At 56.0% G+C, this 21522-nt stretch overlaps 9 protein-coding genes across 9 annotated transcripts in view; 4 read left to right on the top strand and 5 right to left on the bottom strand.

The window, feature by feature from the left end:
• HMPREF1541_10487 (uncharacterized protein) overlaps nt 1-427 on the bottom strand; it is a gene marked incomplete at both ends in the record, with an annotated part of 1323 nt that extends 896 nt beyond the window's left edge. Inside the window, 2 exons of the mRNA XM_008715158.1 lie at nt 32-202; nt 257-427. Coding sequence (XP_008713380.1) covers nt 32-202; nt 257-427 — 342 coding nt within the window. The remainder of the gene's footprint in view (nt 1-31; nt 203-256) is intronic.
• A 1236-nt stretch (nt 428-1663) lies between these two features.
• HMPREF1541_10486 (uncharacterized protein) lies at nt 1664-2914 on the bottom strand (the record flags this gene model as incomplete). Its single annotated transcript, XM_008715157.1, has 1 exon — nt 1664-2914. The coding sequence occupies one exon, from the start codon at nt 2912-2914 to the stop codon at nt 1664-1666; it is 1251 nt and encodes a 416-aa protein (XP_008713379.1).
• A 1827-nt stretch (nt 2915-4741) lies between these two features.
• Nucleotides 4742-6322, top strand: HMPREF1541_10485 (uncharacterized protein; the record flags this gene model as incomplete). The annotated part of the gene is made up of 1 exon (XM_008715156.1): nt 4742-6322. The coding sequence occupies one exon, from the start codon at nt 4742-4744 to the stop codon at nt 6320-6322; it is 1581 nt and encodes a 526-aa protein (XP_008713378.1).
• Nucleotides 6323-6857: 535 nt separating this feature from the next.
• HMPREF1541_10484 (uncharacterized protein) lies at nt 6858-9090 on the bottom strand (the record flags this gene model as incomplete). Its single annotated transcript, XM_008715155.1, has 2 exons — nt 6858-8714; nt 8764-9090. 2 exons carry the CDS (start codon nt 9088-9090, stop codon nt 6858-6860), a joined length of 2184 nt encoding a protein of 727 aa, XP_008713377.1.
• Nucleotides 9091-10258: 1168 nt separating this feature from the next.
• HMPREF1541_10483 (uncharacterized protein) lies at nt 10259-11916 on the top strand (the record flags this gene model as incomplete). The annotated part of the gene is made up of 2 exons (XM_008715154.1): nt 10259-11492; nt 11537-11916. 2 exons carry the CDS (start codon nt 10259-10261, stop codon nt 11914-11916), a joined length of 1614 nt encoding a protein of 537 aa, XP_008713376.1.
• Nucleotides 11917-12188: 272 nt separating this feature from the next.
• Nucleotides 12189-12875, top strand: HMPREF1541_10482 (uncharacterized protein; the record flags this gene model as incomplete). Its single annotated transcript, XM_008715153.1, has 1 exon — nt 12189-12875. The coding sequence occupies one exon, from the start codon at nt 12189-12191 to the stop codon at nt 12873-12875; it is 687 nt and encodes a 228-aa protein (XP_008713375.1).
• Nucleotides 12876-13754: 879 nt separating this feature from the next.
• HMPREF1541_10481 (uncharacterized protein) lies at nt 13755-14435 on the bottom strand (the record flags this gene model as incomplete). Its single annotated transcript, XM_008715152.1, has 1 exon — nt 13755-14435. The coding sequence occupies one exon, from the start codon at nt 14433-14435 to the stop codon at nt 13755-13757; it is 681 nt and encodes a 226-aa protein (XP_008713374.1).
• Nucleotides 14436-16284: 1849 nt separating this feature from the next.
• HMPREF1541_10480 (uncharacterized protein) lies at nt 16285-18622 on the top strand (the record flags this gene model as incomplete). Its single annotated transcript, XM_008715151.1, has 5 exons — nt 16285-16292; nt 16345-16371; nt 16419-16571; nt 16627-17421; nt 17473-18622. The coding sequence occupies 5 exons, from the start codon at nt 16285-16287 to the stop codon at nt 18620-18622; spliced, it is 2133 nt and encodes a 710-aa protein (XP_008713373.1).
• A 304-nt stretch (nt 18623-18926) lies between these two features.
• HMPREF1541_10479 (uncharacterized protein) lies at nt 18927-20718 on the bottom strand (the record flags this gene model as incomplete). Its single annotated transcript, XM_008715150.1, has 4 exons — nt 18927-19664; nt 19720-20222; nt 20281-20463; nt 20505-20718. The coding sequence occupies 4 exons, from the start codon at nt 20716-20718 to the stop codon at nt 18927-18929; spliced, it is 1638 nt and encodes a 545-aa protein (XP_008713372.1).
• Nucleotides 20719-21522: the final 804 nt, after the last annotated feature.

The raw sequence follows: 21522 nt of genomic DNA, 5'->3' as shown, positions 1-21522 counted from the left end.
GGGGGGGAGGGAATGGTGAAGATATGTTTACCTCGTGGCCGGCAGAGCAGTCGGCGCATTTGTTGGTGCGGTTGAGGCAGGAGTCGGATTGGGCGCCGACGCCGACGCGGTCGCCGACTTTGATGTGCGTGACCTTGCTTCCTACACGTACGGCCTTGCCGACAATTTCATGTCCGACAACGCAAGGGTAGGTGGTAGGGCCCTGGGTCCGGGGTCAGTTCGTGGCTCTTATGATGTGGTGGAAAGGATGCAGTACCCAGCCGCTCGACAGGGTGTGCAGGTCGGAGCCACAGATGCCGCAGTGGGTGATTTGGATGTCGACGTCAGTCTCCTCCCAGGGCTTGGGTGCAAAGGTTTGCCATTTCATGTTGCCGACGGCGTTCTTGTCCAGGCCTGCCCAGCCTTCAAAGACATAGTCTTGAGACATGGTGAATGGGTAGATCGGTTTACAACGGGTGTACAATGGTTCAGCCGAGGTGTTGCTTGGGAATGGACGCTCGGTGGTTAGGAGACAAATTTGCACAATCCGTTCCTTTCAATTCTGGACTGTTCGGATTGTGCTGTTCGTGTCAAGGTAGCATCGGGGACGGCGCTGCAACGAAGACGGCGATACTGATGTCACTGCGGAAGTCAGGGTACAAAAGTTAAGAACATGCGACAGCCGGGGGTGAACCGAGGCGCGCGTGTGATTGGTTCACAGGGCTCTGGTTCAGCAATGCGGGGCAGTCGTCTGGACAGCATTTGATCAACCCGGAGACCTTCAACAAAGCTGAGCATATGATGTTTATGGAGAGGCCTAGCCACAAGTCTGCGAGAAGGGACGTCGGCGCGCATGTATTCTCTTGTGCTGGAGACGTAATCTGATGCTCACGCTGGCACGATGCAGATGAGAAAAGATGTACCTGCTCAATCAGCCCTCCCCGGTTCTCGAGTAGTAGAGCGCGTTGTTATAGCGGGAGGACGTTAGAAAACCGTCTCGTATCAAAGGGAATAAGCCATTTGCCAAGTCGCACTGCTGAAGCACGAGACGCGTTCCGTAAGTGCTTGTCCAATATTGAGGTGGCCGGCCTGCACATTTCGACGTCGTTCGCGTGCTCTGTCCACTCACATTTGCGAGCATTGGCAAGCCAGAATCAGAGCTCCATGAGATACTTTGAGAATCACGTCAAAAGCGAAGGCACCAGACTGTCGTCTTGTGGTTGATAACGCGAACAAGGCTGATGCTGATGCCAAGGCTGAAGGTCGCATGCCAACCGGGAGCGCCGGGACTGCGCGGAACCAACATTGTCGACTTCGACTTCTCGCATTTTCCCTTACATCTCTATCAATTTCCTTCCATACACCCATCGCAGTGCTCTCTGGATCTCCGACGGATGATAAACACTGGTAACCTAAATCTTGGCGCTGATGCTCTCATCGGCACCCCCTAATGACTATTGCCTGGTGCCCAACCCTAGGCAGACTTGACCCCTTGCGCTTCTTGACCACGGACATGCCTGGCCCCGACTAGACCAGATGTCCCTTTCTCGGCGCGTGGACCTGATGGCACAGCCATACTGTGGTATTAGTCTGACGCGATTCTTGTCAGCGCTGCAAGCTGCTTTGATGGTCGATTTTGGTTGATGTGATATGCCCCGTCATTGGAGCATTTTGACAGTTGACCTCAGCCCGGAGTTTTAGACCAATAGCGACAGCCGCCGAAGACGGTTCGACATGCCTTTCCAATTTCAACAACAACGTCGAACTTCCTCCAGGACCCTTGGGCATCATGTCGAAGTCTTGCGTCCGGATCTGAATATGGCTTGGACCCCATGTTGCCGTATTTGCCTCGACCAGGGCTGAACCCGGTGATGGGCAAGATCAGCGTATCCTGGACCAGTTTGCTATGCCCGCCATCCTGCAATCCGGATAGGGCTTGCCATCGAAGGTTGGCGACACCTGCCAAATAGTCCTTGGTGGCTTTGGTAATGGCAGAAGGGCCGGTCAGCTCCAGAGGGTCCAGCTTGCGCAACTGTGAACCCGATGTGGGTGCATTTGCAAGATCGGTAGGGGCCTTCATGGCCTCTTCCATCGCGTGGCGGAAATTCTCTAAGAAGCGGTTGAGGACGGGCTGATCGCGAGAACCGGCGAGTGCCCACTGCGTAAGTTGGACGGGATAAGTATAGCCCATGCGCCAAAATGTGTCTGCATGCTCATCAGTGTCGGCTTCAATGCCGAGAACTAGAGCAACCGGGTCGTCGGAGACAAATATGGTGTCGGTCTCAGGATCGACCCAGGGCGCGATGTCTCGAGGCTGGATCCATGCCGTCGGCGGCCTGAGCGGGGTGGTGTCGATGTCACCGTAGACGCCGCCAACCGAGTTGCAGACAAAGACACGGAAAACATCGGCCTTCTCCACTGGTCTGGGCAGAGCCTCGAAATGGGGCAGGAAGTCAGGGTTGGCTTCGGCGATGAGATCCAGCATCCCCTCGTCGTCCCACATGAAGTATGCCATGCTTGGTAGGGTGGGATCGGTGGCATATTCCAACCAGGATTCCACGGCGGGTAGTGCTGCGTTCGGAAAATGGTGGATGTTGGTGCTCTTCCACACCTGATGGACGATGCGAGGGATGGAACTATGACTGAGGTATCGCTGAGACTCCGAGCTGGCAACATCGGCAGCTATCTGAGCGGCATGGGTGATGTTGCTGGGCGGAGGACTGTTGGGAGGGAGCCAGTCGGAAGGTATGTGCCATGCTCCTCCATGAGCAGCAGCCATATGGACGTGCTTCCATACTAGCGGGAATCTCTCTTGCAATGGCGTGGCATCTTTGTCGGCGACATCGTCTGCGGGCAGTGCAAGACGGAAAAAGATGATAAAGAAGAAGGCGAACATGCAGCTGAAGATGACGTTTTGCTTGCGCCGGGTGAACATGTCAACGGGAGCAACCGAGAGGCCGACGGGTCACTGACTTGACGTGCATGGGCAAGGGAAGAGATATGAAGGTGAAGATGGAAGTATGGGGTGCTGTGAGCGGACAACGGCAACGGGCAACGGGCAACGACAGCCTTGGTGGCACAGCTCGAGCGGGTGATTTGCCATTTGCTCAACCCGAGCCCACATGATGGAAAAGGCAGGCGTGATTCGCCGTGGCGTTGTCTTCGCCTAGGCCCTGCCCCGGGCTTCCCCGCTAGACCTGTTCCGGCGGGCTGTCCATCCATGAGACCATGGCTCTGACCAACCGCCGCGCCTGGATCGTGCACATTGTCAATGCGAGTCATCTGCGAATTCCCAATTCCCAATTCCCAAGCTCAAAGCTGAATGATGCCATGCTCACGGCAGTTCTGGCGATTACAGAGTACTGACTGCGGACTACGGCTGCCGTCGGCCAAGATGCCATGCCGCTTCCACCCTGGGCGATCCTGCGGCCAAGCGAGCACCACCACCCCGAGATCGCACCATCGAGACCAAAAGACGCCTATTAGAGTTCTCTGGTGCAGCAGTCCTCCAACTCGACTTTTGTGGCATGGAAACGACGAGCATTAGTAGGAATTAGTTTTTCCCTAGCACGCTTCCGACACAAGGAAAATTCTGACGACGTGCGCGTGCTTTCTCCAACGGGTCCAGGATCAAAGGCGGCAGCCTCGCGAGGCAACCACTCGTACCTCACCTCTACTCTCCAGCCGTCGTTGTAGCAGGAGGACCGGTGGGCCCTGCCGCAGCCCCTTTCGTATTTGACTTGCCTATTCAGTATTCTACGCGCAAGCCTAACTCTGTCCACTATGTCTGTTCTTGCTCCCTTGCTTCAGAGGACCCTCCTCACGGGGGCCAAAGCTCATTGCCATCAGTGCTCCCCGACCTCTCGGCGAATGCTTAGCTGTCGCTTGTAACGACTAATTTGATTCCACCAAAGGCAGTCCCATTTTTCGAACAACAGATACGGAGCAGACACATCAAAACTGTGTTGCCCTCTAACCTTCCGAGGACAGGTGGCGCACTGACGCAAGCTGCCTTGCCACAACCAGTCTACCCACCGTCCAATCTACCTTGTCTCAGAAATGCCGGTAATTGATCGTGTTGTATGCGCACGATGCAACCACGTAAGTCAACGAAGACCAGACTCAAAGCTGGATATGCATGATAATTATAAATGCTGTCTTCATCCCTTCGCAGGCACCGTCTTTGCACGTGTGTCGCACCATGACACAAAGAATTGACGGATCTTCATCCCGCTAGCAGAAACTTAGAGGGCCGTGACCTTCTCACGGTTGCAATGAACCCCTGGCACACCAGAACATCATTGCAGATCAGATCCAGTCCAACCGTGTTTTTACCACCTGGCTCAGACAACGGTTTCCACACTCAGTCGGGAGAGCAATGTCTACAGATCGGCAAGCTCTTTGATGCAGCTTACAACTGTGCCAGACTGTCTCACCCGTCCTGCTATGCCACTCGAGCTGAGCACACATGGAATCGCCACTGTCAGTGCTCACAAGCCACCGCAACAACGCGGTGAAAGTCAGTGCCATGTTCATTGGTCATTGGCGGAACGCGCTCCCGAGCTCTCGTCTAAGTCATGTAAGCATAGCTGGAATGGTGTATACATGGTCAATGTCCTCGCGCTGGCAGCAAGCACGCAGGGTTGGGAAAGACGCGTCGCTGTTTTCTCCGCGATGCCCGACGCACTCCCCCAGACGCAGTCGTGGCCCACGTTTTGTACTCATCACTCTTTAATCAGCGCGACCAGAAAAACGCCCTTCAATGGCTGCACCCAGCTCCCAGCCTTCCGCCATTGAACTACGCGAGCCCCTTCTCGAGGACTACAGTCCATCGGACCACCTGCTATTAGAAGATGACGAAAAGATCGGACTGACCCCAACCCAGCCTGCTCATGTTCGTCTCATCAGCATTGTACTAGACGCGTTGAAGAACGTTAGTCCAAATGTCTTGAAGCCTAGCTTCCTCCGCGCCGCCAATGCCTCTGCCAAACGTCCCACCAACAGTCTCGCCGCTCTCGACGGTCTACGCGGCCTAGCCTGTCTGTGTGTGCTCAATCAACACTACTCCCAGATTTACTCAGACCGTAATTTTCTGTATGGCTGGCTAGCGCAGCCAACAGATGTCTACCTACCAGAGTTCCCCTTTGTCAAGGTGCTCTGGTCCGGCTCAGCACAAGTCTTTACCTTCTTCGTTCTATCCGGATACGTGCTCTCCATCAAGCCACTGAGGCAAATGCGCTCTCAATCGCCCGAGATACAAAAGACCTTGACCTCGTCCATCTTTCGCCGTGGCATGAGACTGTTCATCCCTTCATGCGCGATTCTCGTTGTGGTCGCCATCATCGCGCAGGCCGGGATCTACATACCCGCCCAGGAGGCCCTTTCGCAAGGTCTAGTCGCGGCGCCCGAGAACGTCGTTCTTCCCAAGCCAGCCTTTATCGACATGCTTCATGACCTATGGGGAGATTTCAGAGGCCTAACCAACATGTGGAGTTGGTCAACATACGCTCCAACGCTCAATCAGCATCTTTGGACCATCGGCATCGAGTTCCGAGCGTCTATGCTTCTCTACCTGATGCAGGCAGGCACTTGCCGACTCAAAGCCTGGATAAGAATCCTCATCGGACTCTGCATCCTCTTTTACTGCGCATCCACCGCCCAGGACCACGTCCTACTCTTCTTTGCCGGCATGATCCTGGCAGAGCTGGACCTCGCATATCTCACCCACTACGAAGCACGCAGCGACACCGCCTTGGCTTGGGCTCCCACCAACTCCGTCTCCGTACTGGAGTCCATCGCCCGACACTTCCACCCTAAATCCCGCTCCTTCCGCCTCTGGCAGCTCGTTCTGTTCGCCACAGGGCTCTACCTCATGTCAGCGCCCATGCGCGGCGCCGAAGCCACCCCTGGCTACGTCTGGCTCTGCCAGTGGACCATCCCATTCTGGTACCACTCCGAGTTCCGCTCGTACTGGTTCTGGACCATCGGCGCCCTGCTCCTGCTCCACACGGCGGTCCATTCGCCCAACATCCGCGTCATCTACACCAACCGCTTTGCGCGCTACGCCGGCAAGATCTCCTACGCCATGTATCTCGTCCACGGCCCCATCCTGCACGCCGTCGCCTACGGCCTGCTGCCGTTCTGGCAGTCCATTACTCAGCCGGTGGGCGGCCGCACCACCCAGCTGGGCTTCACTCTACAGTGGCTGCTCGGCGCCGGTGTCGCGTGCCCGCTCATCGTCTACTTTGCCGACCTGGTGCATCGTCTTCTGGACATGCCGTCCGTGCAGCTCGCCCGGGCCTGCGAGGAGTGGTTTGAGGACCCGCGCTGGCGGGACCGCTAACAGCGGCTAGGTCATGCTCGTTGACTTCTTCGCAGAGGAGTTGGAGCTTTTTCTTTTTGCGAGCCGCAGTTGGGGAATGGTGTCTCCGTAGCCCTTTTTGCGCAAGCGTCCTGCTAAGGGATCATAGGAGTATGTGGCCTACCTAACGTGTGGAAACAACGCCCTACGCTGTCGTCTTTGACCCGTGTGGAAAGAAGGGAGAGAAATGAAACCTAGCCCGAGAATCGGTTTGCGTTTTCATGTTTCATTGCTTGATAGAAAAGGTTTCGAAGAAAAGAACATGGGCTGTGTCTGATTGTCCTACACGAAATCACTAAGCTGTTGCTCCCGCTTCTTTACCTACAAATTCGGACACCTGCGCGCGCATGAATCAGCCTCTCTGCCTGGATTGTCCGGTCGTCTTTCCAAAGAAAATGCTGTTCCCTACATTTACACTCGCTTGCTTGCTCGCTCGCTCGCGTTCATACCATGTCGTATCAGTCATTATACCATCCATTCGTAATCAATCAATCCTCACCCCCATCTACCCCCTCCATCACACCTTCTCATCCCCCTCCACAATCGCCCTCGTGCTCACCACCCTCGGACTCCCCACACCCGGACTCGTCGGCGGCGAGTACACGCCACTCGCAGGCCTGACCCTCTCCGGCGGTCCCATGTAGACACTGGTACGCTGCACGGCCGCGGGTCTCGGCGCCGTCCCCCCTGTGCCTGTGCCGGCGCCGCCATCACTATCGCTATCGCCTACCACCGCACCACCCCCATCCGCACTCGGCACATGCTCATCCACAAAGCCGTACATGACCTTCCGATCGCCGACCTCCTTGATGAGATCCTCCACGTCACCCGTATCTTTCTTGCGATACCGTCTTCCCCGCGTCAGCAACGGCGCCTGAAACGCGCTCGCCACCTCGATGGGACCCAGCGTGACGTCGCGCCCCAGCTGCCCGTACCGCCAGTACGAGGGGATCACGAGCATGACGGCCACGAGCGTCGTGATCACGCCGGCCACCATGTACTCGAAGTTGGTCATGTAGTAGACCACATCGCTGATCTGCACCGCCGGGCTCAGCTCGCGGAACGCCACCGTCGCATTGCGCTCCACCTCCCATGTACTGGCCGCAAACCCCGGGCTGACGGTCTGGCCCTCAAAGTCGTCTTGCTGAATCATGCCGATGGCGGTCAGAAACGTGAGCTGGTTGACGCTCTCGACGATGGTGTCGAGCGCCTGTGGCAAGAAGCTGCAGTCGCAGCTGCCCATGTTGGGCGGGCCGAACATCATGCGCTGGCTCAGCGTGCCGACCTGTTTGAGGCTCCAGACGCTGTCGGCGCCCGCCTCGCCGTGGTACGTGATGGTCGCGGTCGAGCTGAGGAAGTGGTTGATGGCGCTGGCGAGGCCGCCCAAGGCGCTGGTGCTGCCGACCGAGTGCGTGTCGTGCACATCGAGATAGCGGTTTACTGTCACGCCTTGCGCTTGCTTGGTTGTGCGGCTGTATGGCTGGGGCGGAATGCCGGTGATTTTGAACTGTGCGTCTGCGTCTGATGCGTCGTTTGCTACTTGCCATGGGTCCATGAAGTCGGCTGGTTGGGTGTTCAGCGATACGCCGTTGATGATGTGCGGGTTGGAGTAGTTCATTACTTCGACGGGGTAGGTGATCAGTGCGGGGCGCAGCTTGCACGATGTGGTGTAGACGTTGCCGGCGCAGGTACGTGATGAAGGGTTGTAGGGGTTATCGGAGACGAAGCGCAACAGGTCGAGATTTAAGTACGTGTAGTTTGTGGTCGGGTCGTTGTAGGTCAGACTGAAGGAACTGTTGAAGATTTGCACGTCGGTCCAGGCTGAGGCGTTGAGGTTGGCACTATTGTTCGTTCCATTGTGCACAGCTTCCCAGGCCGCGATTGGGGCTGCGGCAATGTCGCGATGCAGAACGTCTTCTTCGCAGTCGATTTCAAAGCCAATGGCTTCGATGTGTGTCCAGCAGGTGCCGTCGCAGTGCTGAGTTGGGTTGCCTTCACTGCGAAACCAGTCATTGTATCCACGGAAGAACCCGTTGGATGTCTCCCAGGTGTTTACCACGGGCGAGTACTGATCGCCAATCATGAAGCAGCCACATGATGCTTGGCCGCCGTATGATGCATTGGACACGACGTAGCCAGTTGAGGGCCATTCCGTTGAAGCGATGCCCATGCTACTGATAGCAGTAGGTGGGTCGTGGTGGACGTAGGTGCAGGTGGCACGCTGGAAGAGGACGCCGTCGGCAATGGCTACCTTTGCTGCTAGCGCTGCCAGCGCCACAGCGTTGAAGCTTCCGACGATACCAATAACTCCACGGAAACTGCTCGTGGCCTTCCATGATTCATGCAACTCGGCAACGGTCGCGCCGTGCATTGCCTGGACAGTGTTAACGAGGCATTTCTGGCCGGAGAACGAGGGTTCTTACCTTTCTCCACCAAGCGATGGCCACACCGTAGCTAATGGCGAGAGCCAAGAGGATGTTGCTCACAGAGTTGATCAGGGACAAGCAGACATTAGGTGCAATATTCTGATGCCATTTGGTTGATGACATGTGATTGGACGCAACCAGAACTGCGACGGCTGCTGCGGAGCAGAGGACAACGCCTGCGAGACAGGCGAGACCGAGAAGAGGTACTTTCCTTACATAGCTCGGTTTCCAAGCCACCACTTCTGGTTGCTGACTTTGATTGCTGCTGGCCCCATCACTAAGAGTCGGGCGCGAAGACGTCGTGACAGTAGGTGCTTGACCCATTGTGGGATGGTGAGAAACCGGCAGATTGGATTCGTTCAGTATAAAGACAACGACGAACGAAGCATTGCTGAAGGTCAACTGTAGCGGGCAGTGGCTTGTCTATATCGTCGCACGGATGGTTCCGAAAATTGAAGTAGCAGTCCAGAGAACAGCCGGCCACGCAAAGCCCATATAGAGGCTGAAGCGTTTGGGGTATAGATATGCTGCTCATCGTGGACCGTCTAGGTAGCGTCGGCTGCAGCAAGCGATATCGAAGTCCAAAAGTTGATACCCAATTCGTTGCCAGAAAGAACACTTTTTTCCCTCAAGATGATAGGAAAGCATAAGGCTGCATACCTGTGGTGTGGTAGGCTGCTTCAGCCAGCCTTTGATGCGGTCGAAGCCTCGGTGCGGCTGGACGGGTCGCAATACGAGCCAGCTGGGCGCCAAACCAATCATAGTCCACACCGTCGCTCAAAAAGTCCACAATCCCGATTCAAAGCTGGACAAGCATGCGGCGACTCATGCTTAGCCGTGCATCATATGGGCGAGGTCTTCCGAGCTCCAGACCCAAAGTAGGTAGAGCACCACATGTGCCGACGGCTGCGGACAGCAGTCCTATGCGCTGGAAAAGGAACTCAACCCGAAACGACTCTTCTGGGTTGCTCGAGGACAATCTAGTCCTCTTGCTTTGCTGTCTTTCCTTCTTGAGGCGTTCTGAACAGTAGCTGAACGCCCTTCCCTGCAGCCGTGGTCCAGCATGATCAACACTGGAAGACCAGAAGGACGAGGAATTGCTTGCGGTCTGGTTCAGCTCTACTTTTCTGATCCCTGCTCGATACCTATCGGCAACAGATAGCCCGTGTGTTGTCTGCAAACTTCTCCTGTTTTGGTTCGTAGACGGTGCCTCGTTTGCTGTGTGTCGCCTGGTTGCACAACTTCTGGGCAATACCCTGCATAATACGAATGTGATGAGTTGATTTCCCTGTAATGGTGTTCAGCTGCAGACGGTGGTGCCGCATCGCGTCGCAAGCGAGGGTCATTATGGCTCAACCGGCAAGACGAGTTCCATGCAGACCTACCGTGCCAGAGGAATATCGTGCAAGATGACCTCCATAGTAGCATAAATATCTTGGAGCAGGAGCCGAAGAGCGCAAGAGCCCGTCAAAGCCACTTCGTAGTCTCTCAGATGGCGACACCAGAGCTCAACGTGAACTTCGCTTCCGAGTCACCTACCTTGGACGAGAAGAGTCATCGAACCGACGACAAGGACGTGACCAGTAAGGCTGAGATGGTGCCGCCGCGTATCGCTGAGCGTCCGCTTTCATGCCGGACGCGTTCTTCGACGGGATTCTACGATAAGCGCATGTCGACCGCTTCGTTGCGAATTAGGAGCAGTCGACGTAAGAAGCCTCGGGCTGGCGACAGACTGTTCGACGCATGTCGTCGCCTTCCACTCATTGTCAAGACATTACTGGCTGTCGTTCTGACAGGCCTACCGTTTGCCATTTTCACGGTACTTGCTTATGTCAAGTACAAGGACGACTTTGTTGGTGATGGCCACCTTAGTGTCACCTACAAGAATCTTGCCATCTGGCTTGATGTGGCATGGGCCGGATTTGTGGTCATCGTTGGGCTTGCCGAGTGCTTAGGTCGCTTCTTTTCGTGGCTCTGCCACACTTCGACTGCCACCGTCAAGTATGCACCGTTGGCAGAGACCATGTGGTTCAGACTTACCTTGATCGCCTGGGTGGGAGTGATTCACGAAGCAACTTGTATCATCTGGCCAGTCTCGTTGCAAGGTGGGCACAGCGACAACTGGGTCTTTCGACTGCGCGAAGCATTCGAGTTTCTGACGATTGCGTTCGCTATCCTGCTGGCTCAAGGCGTTGTGCTTCAGCTCATTGGCATACAGTACGTGCAAGGGTATATCGGACCCCGCAGTGAGCATGCCATGGATGAGTTGGAAACTTTGCAACGGCTGAATGGACTTCTTCGGCCACGAAAACGACATGCCAAAAGGGCACTGTTCCTGAAATTTCTTCGGAAGATATTCCTCCCTCGCGAAAGTGACATCTTTAACGAGATTCGCCAGGGTTGTGGAACTGAAGAAGAAGTCATCGGCTATGCTGCCATCCTGTGGACGAGCGTTGCCAGTACTCGGAAACAGATCACCAGAGCCGACATTTGCCAGCGTTTAGTTCAGCTTGGTCGCGATCCGGATATCGGACAGGATCTGTTCCTCCAGCTCGATCGCAGCGGTGATAACGTCGTTACTCGGCAAGAGTTTGAAGACCTCGTGGTACTGGCCGCAGCACAACTGAAGAAGCGTGCCGGTGCCATGAGGGGCATCACGCTTTTGCTGCGAAAATTGGAGGCGATTCTGTGTATCCTCGTATTTGGACTGATCATGTTCATCTATAGTGAGTGTTTTGGCTCCTGAGAATATTGAAGCTAACAGATGTAGCCGTCTTCTTCAACCCCGATGTCGCCAAGAACATTGCCTCGCTGTGGACTGGGGTCATCGCGTTGTCGTTCGCCTTTGCAGGACCCGTGGCCGAGCTTGTCAACTCGTGCGTATGGGTGTTCGCTAAACACTCATATGACGTCGGTGATCTCGTCGAAGTAAAGGGTAAGAAGCTAGAGGTGCGCCAAATCTTTCTCACACACACCAACTTCGAAGAGGCGGTAGATGGCCGAACGCCAATTGACCGACCGATTGGTAAGAAGGTGGTCCAGGTCAGTCACTCCAGTCTCAATGGCGAGGTGATTGTCAACTGGACGAGGAGTGAGGATGCTTTTGCTGAGCATCTCGTACCGACAGGCGGGACGTGGAGGGATGTCTGAAGATGGTTGCCGGTATCGCCATTGGTAAAAATCGAGCATCGATGAGTCGCTGAGAAGGGTTTGATAATAGCACCGCAAATACTATTCCATAATGATATGCCAGCAATTCAATGATGATGATAGAAGAGGACGAGGCCGTCAGCTGTCAACATTCAAATGACCGTCTTTTCAAAAGACGTCACTACTCTACGTCGCCTGGTTTTCACTGCCACGACAACTTGAATGGTCTGCACTGTCACATCACTCTGTTCTGCTATCATCTATCGATCATCATGCGCAACGCACTTGTAATCTCGCTAGCAACCGCCTCGATAACCTCCGCGTTCCTCATTCCGTCCAACTTTCACACCTCGCTCTCCCGCTACCTCCCGCAGTCCCTCAACCCAAGCGCCAGCACCCCATCACTGGTCCACAACCAGCAGTCCCCCATGAACCCTGGTCTTGTTCAGCCTCCCGGCGCTGGCGCGCCATCCTCTGACACCTCCAAACCCGAAGGCAGTGACCTCACTATTTCCGACATCCTCCCACTGTCCCGCTCCATCAACATCTTCGCGCAGCTGACGCGGGACATTGCTTCTGTCACCACGCGACTGTCGACGACAGATTCGGCCAATACTACATTGCTGGCACCGCTGAACAGTGCAATGCAAGACCTCCCACGGAAACCGTGGGAAGACCGACCGGGAGATGAAAGCACGGTCAAGGCGGCGCATAATGAGCAAAAGGCGGCAGAGAATCTGCGGAAGTTCGTTGAGAATCACGTCGTGCCTATCAGTCCGTGGAAGCAGGGCGAGGATGGCAAAGTCGACACACTGGGTGGTGAAAAACTGTGGTGGGAGGAGGAGGATGGGAAGCGTGTTGTAAAGGGCAAGGGTTTTGAGGTCGAGGTCAGCGAAGTGGTGGGCACGGTCGGCAACGGAGAGATTTGGGCTATCAAAGGTGTGGTGAACTACGAATGAACGCGGTTATGTTCAGTTCCTTAATATGATTGAGTACCACAGTCCGTGGTACGGCGTTATGAGACACGATGTACGATAGAATGACGAATTCGGATCATGATTGATACAAATCCCCCAAGGTCTAGGCGGAGCATACTGGTCGCTGGCCATGGGATGGGAGAGAGGTCTTCTGTTTGTCCATGCTTGTTTCTGCACACTAATCATCTACTGATCTGCACGCCTGACGCTCATGGCCACACCTCATCGCCGCTTCGACCATATAGTAGCCCGCCGGATTTGTGACTAACTTTGCTATAGACTCCTAGGCGCATACTCTTTTGGCGTGGCTTCTTAGCAGGCAGAATGTTACAAATACTCATTGGCCGCACCGTGGCCGGTGCGTGCTGTGCACTTGATCTCACCCAGAACCGCCAATTTCTGATAGAGGCTGGCAAGGCGTTCACCTGGGGTCGCAACAAACGGCTACTCCTCCCAGCAACAGCAGCAGCAACAGTCACCATGAATGGTCACCTCCTTCCTCGCTTCAGCCTCCCTTCGTATGTGTTCGCCTTCATCCGTCGCGCCGAGCAGGTCGAGGAGTGCTGTGCGTTTGTTTCGGGCCGAAGTCGCGCGGCATTCGAGCCGTTCGCCAATGCCACGTCTCCTATCTGGGATGCGGCGACGATGGAGTGGGAAAGGATGTTTCGATCCCACAGGCCAGGGAGCCCAGCGTCATCCTTGGGCGATAAAATGGCGATCGAGGTAGCCGTCGAGGGGCGTCTGGAGGAAGGCAGAGGCATGCATGCTGCTTCTGCCTGAAGATTCATGCCACGTCCGACGCCGAGTAGACGATGTGCCAGCGTCAGCAGTAGAAACAGGCAGAATCGGCAACCACAGCACTCAAATCTTCGCGTTCTTACCGCTCACCCACAGCCCCTCTCCCTCGGCATGCACCACCGACCTCCCTCCTTCCAACGCCTCCACCACGCCCCTAGCCCAAACCTTCCTCCCACCGCCCTCCTCCCGCTCCACCCACCCTCTCACCACCACACACCCTGGCGTCCTCACCGGCCGGCGATACCGCACGTTCAACTGAGCCGTGAACCGCGGGGGCCCGCCTCCTTCACCCCTCCTGACGCTATCATACTCCTCCTTCGGCGCAGCATCAGACCCCCGCCCCATCGCCAGCGCCACGACAGCACCCATGCCCGAGTCCAGAATGCAGCTCACGACCCCACCATGCAGCAGATCCGGGTGCGCGTTGAGATCGCCGCCGAACTCGTAGAAGCGGCGCACCTCGGCGCGTGTGGACGCGTCATTGTCGTCGCCATTGCCACTGCCAGTAGCAGGGCTGCCGGCGCGGAAGAAGGAGTGCAGTTCCGGAATCGTGCTGGGCGTGTTCCACGTGCGATCCATGAGTGTGTGGCCGCGGCCGGCGTGGGTTGCGGCGCGGGTCGTGGAGACGAGGTGGAAGGCTGGGTCGGAGAGGGTGTCGTGGGCGAGGGCGTGTAGGGAGGGTGGGAGATGGAGTCCGGGTTTGGCTTGGGGTGAAGGTTGGGTTGCGGTTGTGGGGCGCGGCATGATGGGTGGGGAGGTGGCGGGACGCTCTAGGCTCACTCAGAGAATGGTGGTTCTGGCTGGAATGCAGTCTGGTGATATGTAGAGCGCACAGACAAACAAGGGGCTGTCACTTCTGTATTCATGGCGGCTCAGGCTGCAGCATGTGAACATTTACACGGGTCGAGCATTAGACCCCCGAAGATTGCCGAGGTCCCTTGATGACGCATCAGGTACCCGGTACCTTACTTAAGCAAGTCCCTGACCCCCAGTTCGCCCCTGTCTCCTCCAATAGCTTCCATCTGCTCTGCATCCCCGTTCTCTGTTGCCGCAGCACACCTGGCTGAGTGATGCCTCTCCACCAAGTCTCCTCTGCCACTGCTGTGTGCTTGCCACACATCCCCATGGCTGCCGAGAGGAGCATCTCGATGGCCATGGCGATGCCGTTCAGGAAGCAGAATACGTCGAGGAGGAGTATCATGCATGACGGAATGTAATGCGGTTATCACAAGCGACACTTGTAGTCCTCATGAATTCTCGATCCGAGTTCTGTGCCATGCCAAGACTTTTACTGCCTACAGCAGCTCCACTACCACGCTGGCCTTGTCGACTTCGGACCGACGTCGTCAGTCTGATTGTCAGGCCTCGCATGGTGCTCAGCATTTTGAGTTCGGCTTTGTCTTTCCATAGGTCTTGAGCCATATCAGTCTGAGGACATTGACTCAATGCTGCATTCTGAGGTCGTGTTGCCCAAACAATGTGGACGGTCCTCGAATATAAACATCTTGCTTTGATGTCAGGAGCACTCCCAATGCGGGCTGCGAACCAGAGGCGATCAGAGCCTGTTGAAGAATGTGTAGGAAGGCTCCGCCTTATTCACGTTGTAAGCAAATGGCCAGTTCTTTCATGGTCACAACTCTCTCGCACATCTCTATCGATGCGACGTTGCTCGGTGAATCTCCACACGGAGAGACACGTGAGGCCGAATGTACGGCCTTCATTTGACACGCCCTGCCCTCTATCTGAAGCAAATTCGACGCTTCCAAGATGACTTGCCCCAAATGTGGACTTCGAATCCCGTCCATGGGCTATTGAGCAATGTCGCAACAATTGCAGCCTTGGGGCCCTTGCTACGCCACTCTTCAACCTCCCTGAGCCCCACCAGGATGCCAATACTGACCAATCAAACTGCCCGGAAGTCCGGCATCCGGACTACGTCAGCCAATCGTCGACCGCTGGGGATGAGGACCGCCACGACAACCCGTGCTCTTCGAACACAAACCGCACAACAAGTTTGTTTAATTCTAGGGGGCGATCCGAGATCCCGCTACCGCGTGGGAGTTTTGTTCACATTTTTCTGACCCTCCCCTCACGAATGCACTACATGAAGGGCTTTGGAAGCTGTTCGATGCTCGAACCTAACGCCACTCGAAGTTGCCAGGCCGACTACACGGTCAGTAAGACTGGCAACGGAACGACAAAAACCTGTTCGACTCGTGCCTATCCTCGTGGACAGTAGGCTCGATCACAAACGGTTTTACCGCCCCTCGCTGGTACAACGCAGGACTGTCCGGAGCTCAGATGCTCACTGGCGCTGGATCCTGTCTTTTGGTCGGTAGACAGGGGTTACGGGCCATCCTCTCGATCAGCTAGACACACGGCACGTTGCCCCTGGAGGCAAACTCAGTGCAGCGTATCTGCCGCGAGTGACAATGCCGACATCACCAACTAGACGTGTGGAAATTCCCATAGCACCGGCAAGCCAGAGCCCAGCTGTCGAGAGCACCCCGTTTTTGAGGCAAGGCCGTGAAGAAATCCCCCCGCGCTCGAGAACAAGCCATGCCTGTGACCGCTGCAGGAGTCTTCGCGCAAAATGCACTGGTGGGCTGCGCTGTAGCAAGTGTACCCGGGACAATGCTATCTGTCAATACAGCGACCGTAGACGCGAGCACAAGAAAAAGTAAGAACACCCTTTTCATGGCCGAAATCTTGCTAATACTTACACAGGCGGCTTGCAAAGAATCGAAAGTACATGCAAGACCTCCAGGCCGAACGAGTCGAGCTTCTCGGAAGTCTTAAGGACTTGGTCGCTCGTACTGACCCTTCGTCAGATGAACACGCTCGCTCTCAAGCACTGATCAAAAGGGTATGTCATACGTGGTTGTGCTGCTCAGGAGGCTGAGACGCTACAGATTTCTGAGAAGCTAAGTCCTAGCCCTCTATCTGATGATGATCATTCGGATGACTACTTCCCGACGCCGGATCGAAGTCGTCGCGGGTCATTTCCAGGCACTAGCAAAGCAGAGAACCCCGAACACAAAGGTTCTGGCGACAAACAGAGTCACTCATCCACAGAAGGATCATGGGGCAGCCAACAAGACCTGGCGGAACCTACGGATTTCGACTACGGAAACGGCATGCCTGGTTACGTCGGCAAGATGGCTACGTCCGCTTGGATCATCCGGGTCAGAGACCGTCTGGGGATGAATCCACCGTCGGCAGACAATATCGAGTCAAGGCACCTTCAAGAAAGCCGTTCTCCTAATTACTTTCATGAAGATCAAAATCTGCTGGCGATTGATGAGGACCATGTTCATCCCTACACGCTACCAACCTGGATGGCCGCTCAGGTTCTCACCGAGGCCTATTTCGAATCTCTGCAAGATACCTTTCAGTTCGTTCAGCGCAAGACTCTGATTCGGGATCTTGCCGAGTTGTACCGCACGGCCACGAGTACACACACGGTGCCGTGGCCGAAAAGACGTTTTCTAGCATTACTCAACATGATCTGGGCGGTTGGTGCTAAATGGTTGCAAGTTACCGGCCTCAACAGACATAGTCAGAACAGCGATTTCGTTGATGAAGAGCTTGATGGTCACTTGATTTACTATGCTCGTGCACGAGCCCTCGGCCTTGATCATCGAATGGCACTCGACAATCCGGACCTCACAGTGCTGCAAGGTATGAGTGTCTTGACGTTCTATCTGATTATGAATTCGAGCATTCACAGGTATGTGCACAGACCCTCGCCCCTCCATGGCCAGTACTCTGAGGACGACAGAGCATGGGCCGTTTGCGCTCAAACAGTACGATATGCCATTGGACTTGGCCTTCATCGTCGACCGTCACCCAAAGCATTCTCAACAGCCGAAATCCACCAGAACCTCTTCACTTGGTGGTCGATATTCAGACTGGAGGTTCTACTGTCCGAAATCACCGGTCGCCCCACGTCTCTCAACGTCGACGAGATCAGTACTTCACTGGAAAGACTGTCTGATCCCACGGCGAGATTGGAAGATCAAACCATGGTTGACGCCGACCCGTACGGGGACGAAACATTTGAAGATGTCTTCAGAGCGACCTGGCTGGCATTCCTCGATCAGAAGCGCGATGATAGCGAGAATCTCCCGGACACCCACAACGCCGACACGCCACGGTCCGAGACCGACATGCAAGCAGGATTCAAAGCCGCCGTCCATATGAGCCTTCTGGGCAAGAGGATCGCCACTCGTCTGTATTTCAGCCACAGCAACCACACATGGCCAGAGGCCCCCGCGGCGGTACGCGGATTCGAGTTACACATCGCCGAATGCTCCCGGGATCTTCCTCGCGAACATCCTAAATTGGGCTCTAACACGAGCTCAAGATCTGCGGCTCTGTTGAGCCTGGAAATGTATCTGTGCAGCCTCCAGATGGTCCTCTACCGGCCATTCATTCGTGACTACAACCTGACGGAAAAGCCCGACGAGAAGCCCGACGAGAAGCCCGGCGAGCGCGCCGAGTTCTGTCGGCGATGTACTCGCGCGGGCCTCCAAGCCGCACTCCGGATGACCGAAGTGCTTCCAGACGAGGCTGTAGCCGCCTACGTCCTCAAGGTGTTACCCTGGTGGATGCTGACGCACTACATGAGCCAAGTGGTCGCGGTGATACTGCTGAGCCTGTGTCTGCAAGACAACAATGACGCGCGCGAGCACGCTCCTCAGGTGGTACAAGCCACCACAAAGGCCATGAACTGCCTGGCCATGGTGGCCCCGGCGTCGAGAAGCGCGTACCGCGCCTGGAAGATTCTGACCGTTCTGCTGCGCTGCATGGCCAGTCGAGGCATCGAGTTCCCGCCAATGGAAGAGGCGCCCGCCCCGCCCGATTGGAGCTCCGAGGACGAGGCGAGCCTGCACGATTGTCTCGTGAGTCTTGGTCTCGTACGTAATTGATGCTGCTTTGCTAGAGTGGTGGAAGTATGCAGGAGGGCGAAGTGCCAAGACTTTCACTGCCTGACAATCCATGCTCGATCACTGCATACCCCTCTCGACAACCGAGTGATAGCACAATGGCCATGTCTGGAGAGATTGTATTCTTAGAGTGCTTGCGTCGCGAGTGACTGTATGCTACAAGCTCTTTGCTCTCCACACCGACACCGAACCCCCAGGGTCTGGCTCTGCTGCTCCCGAACTTCCAACGCTGCTGCGATGCACCCCCCCGGCCCCTCTGACCCAACCAGCCCATGCATGGCACGACTCACGCCATTTTGGTCGTAACAGCCTCAACCTCCACACTGCGCCCCACCTTGTCGCCCTCCCCACCCCGTCCCTCCATACTAGCCCTCTTCCCGCTTATCTCCTCAATCTCATCCCTCTCAGCCGCTTTCTCCAACTCGTTCTTCTCCTCCTCACTCGCGCCAAAGAATCGAATGGCGACCTGCTCGCCAAACTGCGCGTTGATGTCCTCCAGACTCCTGCCCTTGGTCTCGGGACACATAAAGTAGACGAAGATAATGTGGAAGAAGGTTGGGATGATCAAGACCAGGAAAAACTTCCAGCCGATGTTGTTGAGCGCGATGGGGCCCGCCACCAGGATGATGATGTCCGCCAGGTACAGACCCACCATGCTGACGGCGGTGCCCTGGCTGCGGATGTGCGTCGGGAAGATCTCGGCCACGTACAGGAACTGGGAGGCGTCCATGAACGTGGACCAGAAGGGCGTGATGAACAGGAAGATGAAAAAGATGGCTGCGTTCTGGCCCGCTTTGTTGTTGGTGCCCACGAACGAGGCTTGCAGCGCGGCTTCGCACACCAGGCACACGAGGATTCCCGTGAGGCCGATGAGCATGAATTTGCGCCGGCCGTAGCGCTCGATGAAGAAGGCGCAGAAGATGTTGCCGGGGAAGGTCGAGGTCACCCAGAGCGACGTGAGGAGGAGGGGGATGAAGCCTGTCATGCCGAGGGTGACGTAGAGGATGACGCCGTAGTTGGCGATCTGCCACTGTTAGTGACGAGGCTGGCAGTGGGATTTTTTTGAGCATGGGACTTACGATCAAGACGCCGGTGAACTGGTTGTTCCACATGAGCACGAACCCCACGAGGGCACGACGACGGTTCGGGGCCGTCTTGAAGATCTCGAAGCGCGAAGTCGTAGCCCTGATCTGACGATCCAGCTCGACCTGCTTTTTCATCTGGTAGAACTCCTTGCGGGCCATGGAGTCGTGCTCGTCGCCCTTGGTCCGGTGCAACCGCTTGAGGACCTCGTGCGCCTCGTCGAAGCGGTCCTGCATCATGAGCCAGCGGGGGGAGAAGGGCAGGAAAGGGGAGCCCGCGAGCAGCATGATGGCGGGCACCATCTGGAACGCGATGGGGAACCGCCAGGGGAACGACGACGTCGAGCCCGAGGCCGAGATGAAGTATACGCCGAAACCAAGCCAAGCTGAGAGGGTATAGCCCATGGCGAACATGACGCCGTGCATCGAGACCATGAAGCCACGGGACTCTGGCGTCGAGACTTCGGCCTGGTACATAGGGATCGCGGTCACGAGAGCACCTAGTAATGGAAAGATTAGGCTTCACGTCCCTCTCAAGTTTCTACGGTTGGTACTCACCAATGCCGAGGCCGTTGATGATGCGGCCCGCCATGAACATGCCGTTGTTGATGGCGCCGGCGCACAGGGCGGCACCGAGGATCAGGACCATGGCAGCAAACTGGATGGTGCGCTTGCGGGAGTACTTGTCGGCCGCGTAGGCGCAGACACAGGCACCGATGGCAGAACCGGCGGCGTTGACGCCTAAGGGGGGATGGTCAGCCACTTGGACTGCATTGCGAGACTGGAGAGGTAGAACATGCCGTTAAAAGCACCAATGTACTCGGCGGTGCGCGAGTAGCCATCCTCGCCTTGAGGAGCGAGGTCGAGAGACGTGTAGAACGAGGGCTGACCGATGGTGCTGCCAATAATAGCCATACCATAGGAACAAGCCGTCGAGCCGAGGGCGACGAAGATAACGACGCCCAGGTTGAAGGCATTGGGGATGAGTTTGCCCATCTTGGGCGAGGTCTTTAGTCAGGTTGCTTGTACACAAGGACGCGCGCGCTACCTAGAGCAAGGCGATGCACGGGAGAAAGAGGAGCCATCGTGGGCCAGCACAGGACCAGCCCTTTTATACAACGCGTTCTCGCAACCTCGTACCCCAGATTGTCAGTCCCCCACGAGGTACCAGATTGGTATTGGTACATGCGGAGAACGAGGCGGCAGTCGTCCTTAGCCTGGGGGTCCGTGCACTTGTCCAAGATCCTGGGAAGCTCCAATATGTTGACCTCGGGTATGCGTTCGAGACCGTTGCGAGGGCGCGAAGCCAATCATGGGGACCGCACTCTCGGTAACGGTTCTTGTTCAGAGGTACAGAGCATTCGAGACCGCGGATCCGCTGGACTGGAGGACTCGTTTGAGGTCAAGGTCTGTCGACGCCAAAAGCCAATTACAGCTGTTAGATACTTCCTCCATGGACAAAAGCCTCGCGTGGGGAATAGGATTCTGTGGGGAAATATTCGACCTCGACGGGTCCAGGCCTGGCCTGAGGCTAGTGGCTGATGGTGAGTCTTGTCAGTGATGAGCTTGGTGCGTTGAGGGTGCTGTCATCTCGACTGATCTACTGCTCGTTCTTTGAGGTGTGATGATAAGGGGATCGTCAGGATATCCCGACGTTGGGAGCCTCGTAGGACCTCGGATGGGGGCTGGCTTGACCTGACGTGCTGCGAAGCATGTTGGAGGTACGATGTATGCTTACACCGCTCATCTCATCCTCGTTCAAGCTGAATGACGGACTGACTGAGTACCTGCCGGTTCCGA

This window comes from Cyphellophora europaea (assembly GCF_000365145.1).
Source record: "Cyphellophora europaea CBS 101466 unplaced genomic scaffold supercont1.13, whole genome shotgun sequence".
In the NCBI taxonomy this organism is placed as follows: domain Eukaryota; kingdom Fungi; phylum Ascomycota; class Eurotiomycetes; order Chaetothyriales; family Cyphellophoraceae; genus Cyphellophora; species Cyphellophora europaea.
Note: the sequence above shows the minus strand (reverse complement) of the source record. Positions and strands in the feature narration are given on the sequence as shown.